The 16405-nt window shown below is 36.8% G+C and overlaps 3 protein-coding genes across 4 annotated transcripts; 1 reads left to right on the top strand and 2 right to left on the bottom strand.

Moving 5' to 3' along the window:
- Nucleotides 1-997: 997 nt before the first annotated feature.
- LOC109001524 (protein gamma response 1) lies at nt 998-4900 on the top strand. The gene is made up of 3 exons (XM_035685089.1): nt 998-1139; nt 2500-3740; nt 4026-4900. Exons 2-3 carry the CDS (start codon nt 2507-2509, stop codon nt 4736-4738), a joined length of 1947 nt encoding a protein of 648 aa, XP_035540982.1. The 5' UTR covers nt 998-1139; nt 2500-2506; the 3' UTR covers nt 4739-4900.
- Nucleotides 4901-7337: 2437 nt separating this feature from the next.
- On the bottom strand, nt 7338-8890 carry LOC109001520 (DNA damage-repair/toleration protein DRT100-like). The gene has a single exon (XM_018978847.2). It carries the CDS (start codon nt 8706-8708, stop codon nt 7611-7613), a length of 1098 nt encoding a protein of 365 aa, XP_018834392.1. The 5' UTR covers nt 8709-8890; the 3' UTR covers nt 7338-7610.
- A 2077-nt stretch (nt 8891-10967) lies between these two features.
- On the bottom strand, nt 10968-16044 carry LOC109001521 (putative tRNA (cytidine(34)-2'-O)-methyltransferase). Of its 2 annotated transcripts, none has more exons than XM_018978848.2 (7): nt 15792-16042; nt 15519-15628; nt 13249-13317; nt 13049-13107; nt 12479-12539; nt 12340-12393; nt 10968-11303 (listed from the first exon to the last, which is right to left on the bottom strand). In XM_018978848.2, exons 1-7 carry the CDS (start codon nt 15949-15951, stop codon nt 11022-11024), a joined length of 795 nt encoding a protein of 264 aa, XP_018834393.1. In that variant the 5' UTR covers nt 15952-16042; the 3' UTR covers nt 10968-11021. The 2 variants fall into 2 exon arrangements, with proteins under 2 accessions (XP_018834393.1, XP_035540983.1); XM_035685090.1 differs by having other exon boundaries at nt 11040-11317; nt 15792-16044.
- Between the last annotated feature and the right edge of the window lie 361 nt (nt 16045-16405).

Below are 16405 nucleotides of genomic sequence, written 5' to 3'. Positions count from 1 at the left end.
TTGGAATTTCTCGGTTAGAGAGAGAAAGCTCAAAAGCTCAAAGCTTTATGAATTTTATGTTATGCAGCCTGTCCATGTTATCTGTCATTTAGACCATAAAAATAGCATTTTTTGGTGAAACAAGCTAAGCTGTATCGTTGAGACCTCTGCGTGTAAATGCACAGAAAAGCTCCAATGATTATATCATATTGAGTAGGCTGGCACGTTGTTCGTTAACCACTTGGATAGTCAGATAAGTAGCTGCTTGCACGATATATTCCGCTATATATGCAGCCTCTAGTTTATGGTTTTAAAGGTACGGGGTGCTGCTACCGGGCTTGTGGGTGCATGCATAGAAGTGTCGAGGCTCGTTTCTTTGCCTTTGGGTCCTTGCTTCAGCGGCCATTTTATATATTGTCAGTTTAGATGTCTTCCAAATACGTCTTTGTGTTGTTCCTTGACATTTTGAGTACTAGTTTTTAAGAAGAAAACATGTGTATTTTCGAAATCATCGTAACTGCTAATACAGTTTTTTTTTTTGGAATCGCCTGATAGATGTTCGTTATAACTTATCTCACTAGAAAATTTTCCCATAGACGAGCTTGCGAAGCTCCAATACCAACTTTCCCCACGTAAAATCGAAACAGGCCGAAGGGAAGAGGTCTTTTGTCTTTGAGAGAAGCATGGCCAAACCCCCCCGAGCCTGCACATTTCTATATACGAGATAGATGATGGTGATAAAATGGTACGTACGCTTGATAGGGAAGAGGGAGAGGTGGCGACTTTGCGGTAGAGGTGATGGGCGCGTTAACTTATAGATTGTTGTAACGACTCTCCCCCAGCAAACTGCAAAAGCGTGACTGGAAGAAGTATTGATGACGCCGCCATATGGAGTAATAAAGTCGAGCTATATCGCCTTTCTAAATCCGAACTAATATAGTTACCACGGGAAGTTTCGACGTAATAACATAACATTTTGACTCTAGGGAAATATAAATCTTCCCCGCGAAGCTTTGTTCTAAAAAGAATATTTCCCGCTAAAATACTGTTTCTCCCATTCCTATCCTCTCTCACTCCCTCACTCTGTCTGTCATTCCCTTCCCATTCCCAGAGAAATTTCCAAAGATAAGTTTTCAAACTGTTTTTCCGGCTCCAATAAGGTATCTACTCTTGCTCATCCGCCCCCCCCCCCCCCGACTGTTTTTTAAATTTTCTCGCTTGTTGTCCATCTTCGCTCCTTCGCTTCGTTGACCACCTCCACCTGTTTGGTTCTCTATGACACGAGAGGAAAATAAAGAAGATAATGGTTTAAATAGATCTCAATTTTGAGTTTTGGTAGGATGTGATTTGTCGGTTAAATTCTAATAAATTCCGTTACGTATTGGTCTCAATTTTTCCGCCATCGATTCTTATACGACCAAAAATTCAGTTTGTGTTTTATACCTTCCATTCTAAGAAATTCTTTTAGAATCTCAAAGAAATATATCTGTTCCATGTTGAGATTTAGTCTAAGTATCTTTGTTTCGAGTTTCACAGATCTATACCTAAAAAATCATGTTTTTTTTCGTTGAGCTCTGCTCTCTTCTTTTGGCACCAAAACTATTAAAAAGGAATATAAAAGATAGTAATATAATGTTTCTATGGCATTCTACATAATTTTTTCTTTGGATTTTCTAGTTGCTTTACCGAATTTTACAATGATATTAGGCTTTGCTCAGCTTATGTAGTTCACTTGTTAGGGTTAGATTTTTCGAGAGAATTTTGGTATAAAGAGCGGTACACAAATTGAATAGCATAAAAGAATGTTATCTCTGTCATCGAGTGATCCCAAATGTTTATTAGGGTTTTAAAAGGCATTTTATTAGCTTAAAATTATGCAAGTTTTTATTTTGCAAGGATAGGAAATGGTGCATTGTTGCTCTTTTAGAGTTAATTTTGTCCGAACTGGATAGATCCACCTGATCAAGGATGGAAATTGAGAAAAATAAGATAGGTTTGGTAGTGCAGGTCTGGCATTATTAGTTAGCATTTAATTTATCTGGCTTTCTAACAACTCAAAAAACTTTTGCAAGTACAGGAAATTTTTCATTATGGTTATTTAAGAGTGAGTTTTTTTTTCAAATGGATAGATCTGCCTGATCAAGGACGACAATTAAGCTAATTAAGATAGGTTTGGAGGTCGAGTCAGGCTTTAGCTTTGTATGTCGATTGGACTATTTGGTTTAAACAGAGTTCTAATCAATGGCATGGAGACACAAAAGCATCTGATGTAATTATCTCTAGAACAAGCTTATTTTTACCACGTAGTCCTCACAAGTAGGTAGAATTTCAAAGCATTGGGGAAATAGGAAACTTTTGTTTTTTGTTTTTTTTTCCTCACTGGGGATATTGCCTGTTTAACGGTCTCTTGGAGAATCTGTTTTTGGTTGGTAATAATTGGCTGTCTGAGGCCAATGCTTATGATATCTTTACGAATCTCACTCAATTTTCCGCTGTACTGTCAATTATTTATTTCATTAGTCCAGAGATGGAAAGGCACCTTCAAAAATATTCCAACCTGGGGAATCCCACTGATTGTGATGATGCGAAGTATGTCTCGGGCCTCAGTACCATTCTTGTTGCCACGATTCAGGAAGCAAAAGACAGGATTTCTCAGATAGAATATATTTTCTGCAGCCAGCTCTTCCCTAATTTCCAATCAAAATCGAAAAGCCTTCAGAAAATTTATTCCAACGCCAAGAAAGCAGCAGAAGATGCATTCAAAGAGAAAGAAAATAATCTCAAACTCCAAATAGAAAGTCTTCAACTTGAAAAGATAGCAGCCCTTGAAGAGAACCGAGCTCTAAAGCTTGAGATGGAAAAGCCATCAAAGGACCATGAAGGGAAGACAAACCAGTTACTTGCCGAAGTAAGAAGTCAACAACTCAAGATTGATGAGCTAGAGCGGAAGCTTAAGAAGTCGTCTGTGGAGATTGATGAGGGAATGGAATTGCAGAATAGATTACTCCAATTGGTTCAATCGAAAGCATCTGCTATCGTAAATGTAGGAAAACAGCTGAAAGAGTATGAAGAAAAGACAAATGAGCTTCTTTCCGAAGTGGCTAGGCTTCAGGAAAAAGTGGATGAGCTCCAAGAGGAGCTTGGAAGAAAGACTGAGAAAGTAGCAGAGGGAAAGGAGTTGCAAGAAAATTTATTCAAAAAGATTGCGTCACTTGGCTCGGAAATTCTGGCTAATGAACAGAAACTGACTGATAGTGGAAAAGAGAAAAAATCACTTATGAGCAAATTGGAATGTTTGGAAGATAATGCTAGTAAACTTAAAGAGGAACTTGAAAAAAAGACTCATGAAGTTGAGGAGGGAAGAAAATTACAAAACCAATTACTTCAACAAGTTGATTTGAATAACACGGAAATGTCAAAGAACAAACAGCAGTTGCAGGAGTATGAGAAAGAGAAGAAGCTGCTTCTGGCCAAAGTAACCGTTTTAGAAGGGAAAATTAATGAGTTACAGGTAAATCTTAGAGGAAAGAGCAGTGAGGTGGCAGAAGGAAGGGATTCATATAAAAAGTTACTTCAACAAATTGACAAGAAAACCTCTGAGTTACTGGCTGAGAAGAAGAGAGGAATGGAAATGATTGTTTCTTACAAAAAGCTGAAATCTCAATACAACTTCCTCTGCTCAAGGTATGGTCTCACTACGGAGAATATGCTCCCCCAAAGTGATTCAGTGAGGCATAATCAGAGTTCAATAACTTTCCGTGGTAAGACTTTTACTTTTGTCCTTTCAATTTGATCCTCTTTTGAATTTTATCTTCTATTTATGCTTTTTTGCTAAATATCTTCTATTTATCCTATTATGAAGCATATATAGCTGCATAGATATGATTGCTGAATTTTGATGCTGATCTACTGGTCCTTCAACTGTAGCTTAGAAGTATCTAATGGGCACACTTTACATGATTATTTAAATTGGATGCGGGTATTGTGTAGATATTAGGATGGCTGGCATCATTCTTTCTAAATGCGTCTATTGTTTGGTATTGTAGATCCTGCAAACAAAGTTTTAGACACTTTTGTAGCTCCTTGTGACACAAATAAGGTCATGTACGACAATTATTTTAGTGGAAGCTCGGAGGATGAGAAAGGAGCCAAATTAGTTGAAACCATGAGCTCTGACTCTCTAGCTTCCAGTTTCCCTGTTGCACCAGAGTATCCGTCCAATGTAAGATCTGCCCCAGTAGCTGGTTCAAAAAGGCCAGCATCTCATTGGAGAGATACAAGGTCAGGTCAATGCCAAGGTGGGCCTGAACCATATGACGATTTTCTTGCTACTCCTTTAGAGAACATCAGAGGAAACTTGAACAAAGCCATGAAGGAACAAGTTCGAGATCCTCCAGTCCCTATTCCGAAAGACAGGAATTTCGACTACTCAGATGATGAAACACAAGATATGAATGTTGAATGCTGCCCACAAAAGCAGCAGGTGGCAGTTCCAATGGCTGGAAGAAAAGGTTTCAAGTATGTTGAAACAGTAAGAAAGAAAGCTGATCGTGAAAACTTGAAAGGAATTGAATGCAAGCAGTGTAAGAAGTTTTATGATGCTGTACTTCCCGATGATGGGGGATCAGACACCAGCGGTAATCAAGGGAATTTCCGCTGCGAACATCATGAAGGTGTTTCTAGGCATCGGTATAGGTATGTTCCTCCTATGACCCCCGAAGGATTTTGGAATATTGGATTTGAATCTGAAATGTCATAGCATTTGTATCATCCAGCCATGTACCCGGTCACTTTCTCTATTCTTCAATTAAATTTTTACTAGTCAAGAGATAAATATATTGCATAGCCAATACTAAAGAATCAAATAATTTAGAAATTACTTTGATTCCTATATTGGGTAGTTAAAGAGTTTTCTATACAATGTTTGAGGTGTAAAACTCCTACTTTCTGTGGAGAGTGGTCAAATTGTTTTACTATGAAAATGTCCAGTGCAACATCCTAAGGCTCCTTGATCATACATTGAAAAACAAAAGAATTTTTTAAATTGTTAAGCAGGTGAGGGTTGAAAATCTTGTGGTGACTTTAGAAATCTTATGCTCAGTTACACTGTTACACACACACAGCTCTCCAATTATTAAAGAAGAACAAGGTAGGATTCTTAATTTGTCTTTGATTCGGTTCACATGGTAGGCTTTGTGGAGGTATATGTCAATGGACTTCTTGTTGGGTTCTTGGGTTCCAGTGTGTTGGGCCTCTTGGCCTTAGTTCAACCTGGTTCCAGCTAAATAGCAGAGGGACCTTGGAGTTACTGCAAAATTTGGTACCTTTTTGCTTTGCTTCGCTGTGCTTTGCTGCTCCTTTAGTTAAAAACTTAAACGTGGATGCCAGTGAAGTGGGGCAACGTTTTGTTTTGTTTTGTTTTATTTTATTTTTTAAATCCTTTCCATGGAAGTGGATCATGTGCGGACATTTATTTCCGTAAGATGAGGTTGTCAGAATTCATTGCTGTATGGGACTTTCACCTCTGCTAGACTGCACTAGCCAAACCCCACATCTCACACCTTTTTACGTGTCAATCAGTTCTATATTTTGAGTTCTCTTCTCATTGAATGGTTCGGATAGTTTGAAGAGAGGTTAAAGAGACAACTTGACGAGAGAGAGAGGTCAGAGAGTAGAGAGGGTTTGATGAGAGAGAACTTTAGGAGAGAGATGGATTAGATTCGGTGATAAGGGTCTGACATTTAAAAAAAAATAAAAAATCGTGTGCAGTGTGTGATCGAAAACAAATTTTTTTTTTTTTTTTAATCAATGTGATCGAAAACAGTTGCTGATGCATCTCTCATATAATTAAGAAATTGTAGTAAGCAGGCATAGATGCTATGAGCCTGGGGCATTAATGCACACGGTTTGGTAGGCTCATCGTGTGGGGTGAAATAAATGGGATACCATTTCCAACAGGAGCCCCCCGTGTTTATCTAAATTCGTTTCTAGAACATAATGTGCATTTTTTTTTTGAAATGAACATAATGTGCATTTAATATTGAAAAATTCTAAACATAAGCCCCACACCCTGCACACCCACTTAAAAATATGTGATTTTATTTTTTTATCCTCATATTTCATATTGAATTCAATATGAAATATGAGGATAAAAAAATAAAATCACATATTTTTAAGTGGGTGTGCAGGGTGTGGGGCTTATGTGTAGCACAACTCTTTAATATTATGTAACAATTCAACTTTGATTACAAGAAAATTCAATGATCCTAGTACTGCCCAAAAGTTCTTTTTTACTTTTTGGGGTTAAGATCATTTAAAAACAACGAAACAAAAAATATATATATATATATATATTGAAAAGATGACAAGGTGTTTTTGGGTTTTAAAAGATAAAAACTTTTTGCAATGTCGGCATACATTGAGATAATGCTTTTGCTTCTTTTTGCAATGTCGGCATACATAAAAGATAAGCCATAAGGTACATTTCCATCAGCTTCCTATCTTTTTATTAACGCCCGTTTGTTTGATAGACAGATTAATTTAATTTAATTTAATTTAATTTTAAGTTAAATTTAAATATTTAAATATTAAATTATTAAATTCATTTAAATTCAAAATATCTTTACGTATAAAATTTATAATTTTTTTTAAATCAATACTTATTTATATGTGAAATCTATAATTATTTTTGATTTTTTATAAATACATTTAGGTCTCGTTTATTTTTAAAAAACATCTCATCTTATCTAATTATTATAAGATTCCCAACTTCTAATATAAAATAAAATAAAAAATTTAATTTTTTTAAATTTTAAAATAAAAATAATATTAAAAAATATATTCTAACAATATTTTATTTAATTTTTTAAATTTAATCTCATTTCATTTCTGAAAACAAGCGAACCCTTAAACTCATCTTAAATAATTTTGACAAAATTTATTTTATCATCTCAGCTTACTATTATCCATAAAAAATTTAATTCAATTCAACTTCTAAAAACAACCTAAAAATGCGTTTGCTTCTCTTGAGGTGAGCGGATGCAACTTCCTCCCGACTCCAAAGAATAAAAAAAAAAAAATCTTTCAACATTTGTGATCGTACTGCTTCTAATTTTTCTCATCACTATCTATTCCACTATTCGCTATGCTCGAAAGACAACATCACAACTTACCATGTAATCCTCTCATTCTCACCCCCCTTTCGCCTTTATTATTGTCGTTCTCATTTTCCAAAAAAGAAGGCAGAAGTTTAACTCCTATCACCATGCAACTAATTAAAATGACGACTGTGATTGAAAGAGTACTCTAAAAAGATAAAGATAGCGCATGCAATTAATTAAAATTAAATAATATATGGATAGCCCATGAAATTGCTCAATAACTTCACTTGGGAGTTGGGAATCTCTTGTGAGACAGGATGTTTAATTTTCACGTGCATGCAAACTGCTGCCTTTAATTATCTCTGTGACTTTACTTAACCCTCAGCTTATAATATCATAATTGAACCTTACGACAGTACTTCTTAACAAATTACACTTACTTAATAAAAATAAAAATAAAATCACTTACCACAATTGCGAGACACTGGACAACAATTACGAAGTGTTTCTGTATCGGGCGAACCATTAACATTAACAAGTCCTTAGTGGGTTGCCACACAAGCAATCATTGTTCATAAAGGAGGAGGCTTCAAGGTGATCAAATGGCGATCCCATGGGAATCGGCCCGCATAGGTGGTTGTAGCTCAGGTCCATGTGCCCGATATACTTCGCCGACGATAACGACTTTGGTATCGGACCCTTCAAGTTGTTGTACGATAAGTCCAGCGCCATGAAGTACGTGTTTGACCCGAAAACATCCGGTATATTACCCTCAATACTGTTTCGGCTCAAGTTCAGTATACCCACTCCGGAGTTACTCAATAGTGCCGGTGGTATATGTCCCGAAAGCGAGTTACTGTCCAAATTAAGAGTAGAAAGTACCCGCATTTTCCCCAGTTGCTCCGGTATCAAACCCGAAATCCGGTTCATGGACAAATCCAAGTCCGCGAGCCGGTACATTTTGGATATGGACGCGGGAATTGAGCCGCTGAGCTGGTTCCTACTCAGTAGTGCCCGACTCAGCATGCCGAGCTTTCCAAAATCGGCCGGCATCTCGCCAGAGATCTGGTTGTTGCTGAGATCTAGGTGCATCAACCTGGAGAGTCCCACGAGTGACGCCGGGATCTTTCCAGAGATAGCATTATCGGCGAGGTTGAGGACCGTGAGTCGCTGGAGTTTTCCCATATCTTCAGGAATATCGCCGGATATCCGGTTTCCAATTAAGTCGAAGATTCGGAGGGAGGAGATCGATGTGATGCACTTGGGGATCTTACCGGAGATTCCCTTCCAGTCGGCGACGATAAGGTTAGTGAGGTGGTCTAGGTTGCAGATATTCGGCGAGATCGTGCCGGTCATGTACCCTGTGCGGCCTGCTTTTTCGAAAATGGGGTCCTCGGACTCGCCGCGGAGGTTAATGTCCGCGACTCGCTGAGTTGTCGGGTCACAGCTGACTCCGTACCATCCGGAGCAGCAGTCGGTGCCTGCCCAAGTGTCAAAGATGCCCAAGTATGGTTCGTTAAGTGCGTTCTTGAAGGACAAGAGAGCGGCGCGGTCCGAGGGCGGGCAGGAGGTAACGCCAGAGAGAGCGCAGACGAACATCATGGTGAAAGATATAAACAGCCACCCCATCTTTAGCTCAAAAAAAAAAAAAAAAGAAGAAAAAGAGCGAGAGCTTTGCTCTGGTTTAAGAACGTGAATGTGAGGGAAGTTGGAGGATGTCTGTCCTCTGCAGTAAGTGATATAAATAAATAAATACGAAGGACAGTGTGTGTATGACCGACTCTTTATATTTCTGCGAGAAGGGGAGAGAGGGAATGGCTGGCTGATGGGGGTTGGCTTACTTCAAATACACACTTTCGGACGAAACAGCCCTTCTTGCACCGGGTGAAATTACACTTCAATAGCTTCTTTTTTTTCTAATCAAAATTACATTTCTATAGCTTGATTTGAGATTATATATATATATATATATATATATATATATTGGTTGATTTGATTGGCTGATAATTCATATGCAGATTATGGTACAATTATTTGTAAAGTAATAAATGATACAATTATTTGGAATATGATTATTTTATTTTGGGCCATACAATTATTATTGTTTTGTTAAAATAATTTTAGTTGAATGGCAACTACGTATGTCTGATGTCATAACAAGATATATAAAATAGAAAAATGATTTATATATTTTTCAGAAAAAAATAAAATTGTAATAAAATCTGGAGTGAAGAGTAAAAAGAATTTCCTTGTTTGTTTTTTTCAGATTTTGATAAGTACCACGAAAAGAGGATTTAAAATTATTGATTTGGTCTATTTCATTTTATCTCATTTTATATAATTATTATAATTTTTTTATATAAAATATAATAAATAATTTAATTTTTTAAAATTTTAAAATAAAAATAATATTATACTAATATTTTATTTAACTTTTAATAAAATAACACATTTCGAATCAAACGAATATTAATTTCTCTACCTAGATTTGAAGTAAAATTCAATAACATGATGATGATTGTGAATGATGGATTTTGTCGTTTCTTTGAAAAAAGAGTCGGGAAAAATAGTTTGTTGTCCGTGGATGGAGAGCTTTAACTGTAGTCCAATAATAGATCGATGACATCTTCATTAGTAGCCACTGGAATATCTGTGCACTCAAACCCAGCCCATTTGGTGTTTGATTAAATGTCCAACTCATATCTGTGAGTGTACCACATATAAATATTTGTTTTGGGCAAGTATTGTTGTGAAAAGAACAGTATTAAGATAGGACCAAGTAGTATGCATTAATACAGTTTAGACATATCTGAATTCTAAATTCTAAAGCATTATTTCTCAATATATATATATATATATATGTGGGTCCATATCTTTCTATAACTGGCCATATCTATTAGGCTGTCAGTAGGTCTGGCCTTGATTGGTTTCAACTTGTCGACAGAATTCACAGATGGCTCTTCTTGGCTTCACTCTCGGGTAAATAACTCAATGCTTTTTTCGCAAGTAGAGTTATAAGTTCAATGCATGCCCATGGAAGTTTAAGACGAATCCCTGACGACATTGACGAGAAAGATCAAAGTAAAAGAGGGAGAAAGAATACAATGAGAGAGAGAAACAATGGAGACAATTAGGGGTGGCAGCAACCTCAGGGTACCGACGACCGAACGAGAAACCTCACCTCACTTTGGGATAGAGAAACGACTCGAGAAACTCGAGAAAAAAGGTTTTTTTTTTTTTTTATCGAATTGAATGTGATGGTGGGGGGAGCAAGATAAATGGACGGTGACCCCATATATATATATATATATATATATATATATATATATAATAAGATAGTTAACTGCATGCATGGGTGCCATGTGAAAACGATGATGGCAAGAGATCCTGACAATAAAATATAATGATTAAACCGTGAATTGGGGTTGCATCAAATTTTGTTTACAACATTATATAATCTCTCTTGTTTTTTTCTCTCATCTTCCATATCATTGATCATGATGTCTTAACCCTTTCACTGGCTTCCTCCGCTCCCCTTATTAACTTTTTAACTTGAAATTTGTAATATTAACAGTTCCAACTTCCAACACATTGGTAGGTGTTTAATTAAGATCCAAGTATCTGAGAAAACATGGGGCTGTTTTGTCCTCATTACAACACAATTCAAAGTCCTCACGTGGAAGGCTCAAAAACTTCTCTCCTCTCATCTACCCCATGCGAGTTTCTATTCATATATGTCGGTGGACTCACTCTTTGCAGTCCTTCTGGTACAGAACGAGGCTTTATCTTTGATGACATGGTGTGTGCTTATTTTTATCTATAGATTATTACACAAGCCAAAGCGTCTTCCAAAAACCACGATTCATGCTACTTCCAAAAACCACCATCTCCCCTCAATGAAGATCAAATTGCCAATAAACTACGAATTCATCCAACTTTGAATCAACAGAAAATATCCTCCGTAATAAAGGATTGCTCGGTTGTATCCACACAATTTTCAGATGGGGCCTCAAGTTGTTCATAGTTTAGCTGTCTGGAAGCTTCATACAAAGCGATGCCAACACTTACAGAGAGATTAAGACACCTAACATAAGTTTCAACCATTGGAATCCGAATGGTCCCACCTCCAAATGTTTCACTTTTGCAGTCCAGCAGCGCCTCAGGTGGTAGGCCGCAAGTTTCCGAGCCAAATATGAGATAATCACCTCTTCTGTAAGAAAAGTCCTGCAGAAACACAACTAAGCATGGTCAAATTGAAAACATTTTATCAACTATATTGCCAGATTTTAACTAGAAAAAGCATGACCTAGAAATTCATGGAGAGGTAAAGATGACAAGAGAGAGAGGTCAGACTCCATACCAGTTTCATTATAAAATGACAACCCATCACCTCATCTTTAGTTACTTTGGATTTATAGTTTCTTCTTTGATCGAGCTCCAAGTGTCCTGGATCTTTGTATCCTATTTCAGTGACTACACCTCAACTTGTACGTGGCAATGCGTACTTCAAACTTATAATTGCATTGCATACTTTTTTAATACACAACACTCACTTTTATATTTCATAGGCAAATGTTATACATGATCGAACCCTCTTAGCTCAACTTCCACCTTTTTTTATGAAGGAGTAGATAAGCCATTTGGTCCAAAGATCATTAGCCTGTATAATTCTCGTTTTCTATCTCTCAAGTCTAAGGCCTGGTTTGGATAGTGAGTTGAGATAAAATGAAATGAAAGTTGAGTAAAATATTGTTAGAATATTATTTTTTGATATTATTTTTGTTGAATTGTTTATTATATTTTGTTTGAAAATTTGATAAAGTTTTAATGATAAAATGAGATGAGTTGAGATGGTTTCACTATCCAAACCAAGCCTAAGTCAAATGAAAAGTAAAAAATGAAATCCATACAAACTATGAATGATTTCATGACACACAAAACCCGTTACCCAAATGTCAATGATCCATATATAGAAATGCTTCGGGAGATCAAGTAATTTTCATTTAAAAAAAAAATTTAATCCACATAATTAGGCATAGCCCAAGTACACAAGAAGTAGACAAGAGAAAATCTCTAGGACTCTAATCCCTCCCACCGAACTTTCTCTATTTTCATTATGAAAATTAACATGCTCTCTTCAAGAACTCTAACCGAGGTGTTCAAGCTCTCTCATTCAAAATAAAAGTTGAAGAACACAATTAAATAATGCACATTTACAAATAACCACGGTACAAAGCAAACTAGAAAGACCAAGGCTTACTGAATGAATTGCCGTTCCTCTCTTGGTGAATGCAAGCAACCGCTTTTCCCCACCCTGTGTCAAAAGACAGAAAACGGTCGGAGTCAAAGGCAAAGCAAAAGAAACGTCTCTGAATTCCAATTTATGAGACAAAAAGAACCTGTCGCCTGAAATAGTCTCGAAACTCCACCCATGAGCCATGAACTTTAACAACCACATATCTATCAGTACAGTTAATTGTTGAAAATAGGCAAGCATCAAGGACATTGATGACACAACATAAATACAAAAGGCAGTTGGCAGAAAATTGTCTGAATGAGCCATGATTGAATCCAGCCAATCACATAAGTTCAAGTTTAAACTATTAAATCTGGTTTTGGCACAAAAGGCAAGAAAGCAAGGTAGTAGCATATCCTTCCCAGAACAAGTAACTCTTCAGTTGTAAAAAAAAAAGAGCTTAAAACCCTTTTTTAACCTTGAGGCAGCAAACAAATTGGTTTGAACGTTCCCATATCAATTATCAGTTCAAAAAATACTAAAGGTGGATATTTATATCCGACAAAAAGTAACTGAAATAATGAAAAAAAAATTTTAACCTTGAGGCAGCAAACAAATTGGTTTTGAACGTTCCCATATCAATTATCAGTTCATAAAATACTAAAGGTGGATATTTATATCCAACAAAAAGTAACTGAAGTAATGAAAATTAATGGAAGATATGCTTGGATACGGCCAGTAATCCAACCCTGCACGCTTTAATTTTGCATCATCCACCTGAAATCCTAATGGCTGAAGAAGAAAAGATGCATGTTAATCAACAAAAGGCAGCAGCAACTTTATAATAAAGGGTCAGTCTAGGGCAGTTCAATGATCCTGTTTATATAAACAACATGATAAAATAACAATCAGACTCAAATAGGAAATCTATACCCCAACTAGATGCAGCCCTACAGCTGATGCAGCACATGTTCTGGCAATGCAACCGGTGTTTCCAGGAATCTGCGAGGGACAATACAACACATCTAAAAAATGAGAAATCCAAACAAATTATCATTGCACCTATCTACCTACTCTCACAAAACCTAATACAAAACACATCTAAAAAATATTTACACAAGTTTTCAAAATCACCAAACATGAACTATAATTTAGAGTGACCAAATTATGGGATTCCCAAAGTATTTTCCCTAATTAGGAGAAATTGATCAGTAGTGGAATTGGAGAAGTATAAATTGAAGTACCAATTACAACCTTTATTATCTAAAAATAATGTAAAATATTGCCATACATTGAACTGCTATCTACAGAAGCAACTGTCAGCAAAGTTGATAAGTAATTATCAGACCACACATATTAAAAACTCGTACTGTGAACTATGAGTTGCTATCAACACACCTTCATTGGGGTTCTTAATCACTCTGACCAAATTGTAACAACAAATATTAATTGTCAGCCGAAATAGCATCCAATTCTGATTAAATAACTTCAACCTGATTTTTACTCGTAAAGCATACCGTGCAAACCGGGTTGCATTGATACCCATTTTTATCAAAGTTGAACATCTTGTTTTTGTTAATGTAAAAATAAGTGTGTTGGCATATTCTTGTGCAAACCTTTGTAAAATTGTGTTGTAACAAGTGTTGAAGTGTGTCAAAGTGAAAAGGGGGTCAAGTGAGCCCAACACGGCTCGACACATGGCTCGAGCGACACTCAAAACAAAGAGTTCGCTCGACATGATGCTCAAGCTATGAACATCCAGAGAGTTCGCTCGACATGACTCGACGCATCGCTCGAGCTTAAGACATGCAGAGAGTTTGCTCGACATGGTGCTCGACACAGCGCTCGAGCTATGGACATCTAGAGAGTTTGCTCAAGCCTCGCTCGACCTGGCGCTCGAGCGACTTCAAAAGTGCTACGTTCGCTCGACCCGCGTTTGATACTCCGCTCGAGCCAATGTTCAGAAAATCTAATTTTTCCTAAAGTTTGAGCACCTCACTCTTGGGAGGTATAAAAGGAAACATTTCATTCTGCCCTTGTGTGGAAAAATAGGGCAAAAACAAAGCCCCCTTCCAAGAGCATTCAAGAGAAACTCTCACTCACATTCAAAGTTGAATCTCTTGAAAAATATACCTCCACCAAATCACACTCAAGATAAAAACAAAGTTGAGTCCATTAGAATGAATGTGTTCATTGCCAGGAAGGTTTCAAGAGTTGTTGTTGCTACAGAGATCGAGAGGTTCTCGTGGGATGTTATAGAAAGGTCAGAGTTCTGGCATTACATGCATATAAAGATCAAGTGGGTCACTCGTGGTATTGCAAGCCAAGTTTAGCTACTACAAAGGTTTTGTGAGTGTTTCTAAATTGGTTGTAACGAACTAAAATTTTCTATAGTGGATTTGTGGTGATGACCTACACCCGGAGTGGTTTTATATTTTGAAGAAGTTCTTCAAATGAGTTTCCACTTCGTGACCAAATCTCTGCATTGATTATTTGTGTGATTTGTCTCTTTGATTAATTGTGTACTTGTCAATATTTTTATTAGACCAAAAAATTTTGAACTACACCTATTCACCACCCTCTAGGTGTTGTGTTGAGTAGAACCACTGGTTTTTCAGTTTTCACTTCACACCAATTCCTGTACTCATCAGAAAAAGCATGGATCCATTCCTCGGTACTCCACTGACATTTATCACCAAATAGCCAGCAAGACTCCATCAGCAGATCCTTATACTTGGCAAGGAGTAAATACGCGACAGCTAAGAGACATTATCACAGTCACATATGCCTAATAAGCATGCGTCTTTGGAAGTTTCTCGTACTTATTAGACAACCAAGGCACTAACTTTAAGAGCCAAGCATTTGTGATCCGATGTTTTAATCATATCCCATCAATCAAATATCAGTAATATCATACTTTGGTTTCATACAGGGAGCTTCACCATTCAAAGCACTTGAGGCTTTCCTTCCTCCCTAAACATTTTTTATACAAAATACATAAACGCACATAATAATTCCACAACAGTTTGTGGAAGACTAATTCCCTTTCCACGCAATTCAACCATATACCATGGCAAAAGTCTTAACTTTATCAACTACCCAACGTAATAAGAAACAAGAACAAGGGAGTTTTTATAGACTAACTGAAAAAAATAAACACAAAGGCTGGGGCCTTGGGAAAAGTTGCAGCATTTTAGTGGTACCTGAGGTGAAACTAAAACCACTTGAAGAAGCTTCCTTCTGGAAACCTCCTCGGTCACCGCCTTGCCCACACCGCGAGGCAAGGGCAGAGAACTCTCCAGGCCTCCTTCGACTGTGACATCATACCAACGTTACACACATCATATGAAAATCCAACTTAAGTTTAGAACAAATATAAAGACATAAACCAATATGCGGGTACATGTATGGAGAGAGAAAAAGTGTGTGTGTGTGTGTGAGAGAGAGAGAGAGAGAGAGAGAGAGAGAGAGAGTACGTTGAGAGCAGAGAGGAGAGAAGGGAGAGGAGGAGAGAGAGAGCTTGTGCTTGAATTGGGCAAACTGGATAGAGCGAAAGAGAGGACATTTGGAGCGGAAATGGAAATGAAAATGGAGGGGGCTTATGGCATTTAGGGCTCTGAGACTACTGCCGTCCATTTTATTGGTAGACCATGTAACACCTTGTCACCTTCCTCCTCTTGCTCCCCCCATCACCATTCCTTCCCTTATCTCTTGGGGAGAAGTATTAATATTACAACTATTCGAAACTAGTAAATAATAATAAATCTTAGAGAAATTTTATTTCGAATCGGTGTGCACAGCATACAGAATGTATTTAATTGACATAATAATACTTGAATGATTTAAAATTAGATTTTTAATAAATCAAATCTTATTTATAACGTTAATACAACTATCAAACGAGTGATGAATGTTATTTTTTTAACTTCAAATTTTAATTTGTTTTTCGAAGCAAATATTAATATTTTTTACAGCATAATTTAACGCGCATTATGTGCTAATTAGGAATAAGCCTGTTTGTCAAAAAAGAAATAAAACTAGGGGTAAAACGTAAATATACTTCTAGTGTGTGAATGTGAATTGACTAAAA

The sequence above is a fragment of the Juglans regia genome, chromosome 14 (genome assembly GCF_001411555.2).
Source record: "Juglans regia cultivar Chandler chromosome 14, Walnut 2.0, whole genome shotgun sequence".
Classification (NCBI taxonomy): Eukaryota; Viridiplantae; Streptophyta; class Magnoliopsida; order Fagales; family Juglandaceae; genus Juglans; species Juglans regia.
This window is presented reverse-complemented; position numbering and strand designations above follow the sequence as displayed.

Bases quoted from the DNA above. Each gene is read 5' to 3' on its own strand.
- LOC109001521 (XM_018978848.2), bottom strand. From the start codon at position 15,951: ATGGACGGCAGTAGTCTCAGAGCCCTAAATGCCATAAGCCCCCTCCAT. The intron at 13,318-15,518 runs GTACCACTAAAA...TGTCCCTCGCAG, and splicing joins TGGTTTTAGTTTCACCTCAG to ATTCCTGGAAACACCGGTTG. The intron at 12,540-13,048 runs GTATCCAAGCAT...CTGTACTGATAG, and splicing joins GCAGGGTTGGATTACTGGCC to ATATGTGGTTGTTAAAGTTC.
- LOC109001524 (XM_035685089.1), top strand. From the start codon at position 2,507: ATGGAAAGGCACCTTCAAAAATATTCCAACCTGGGGAATCCCACTGAT. The intron at 3,741-4,025 runs GTAAGACTTTTA...TTGGTATTGTAG, and splicing joins GAGTTCAATAACTTTCCGTG to ATCCTGCAAACAAAGTTTTA.
- LOC109001520 (XM_018978847.2), bottom strand. From the start codon at position 8,708: ATGGGGTGGCTGTTTATATCTTTCACCATGATGTTCGTCTGCGCTCTC.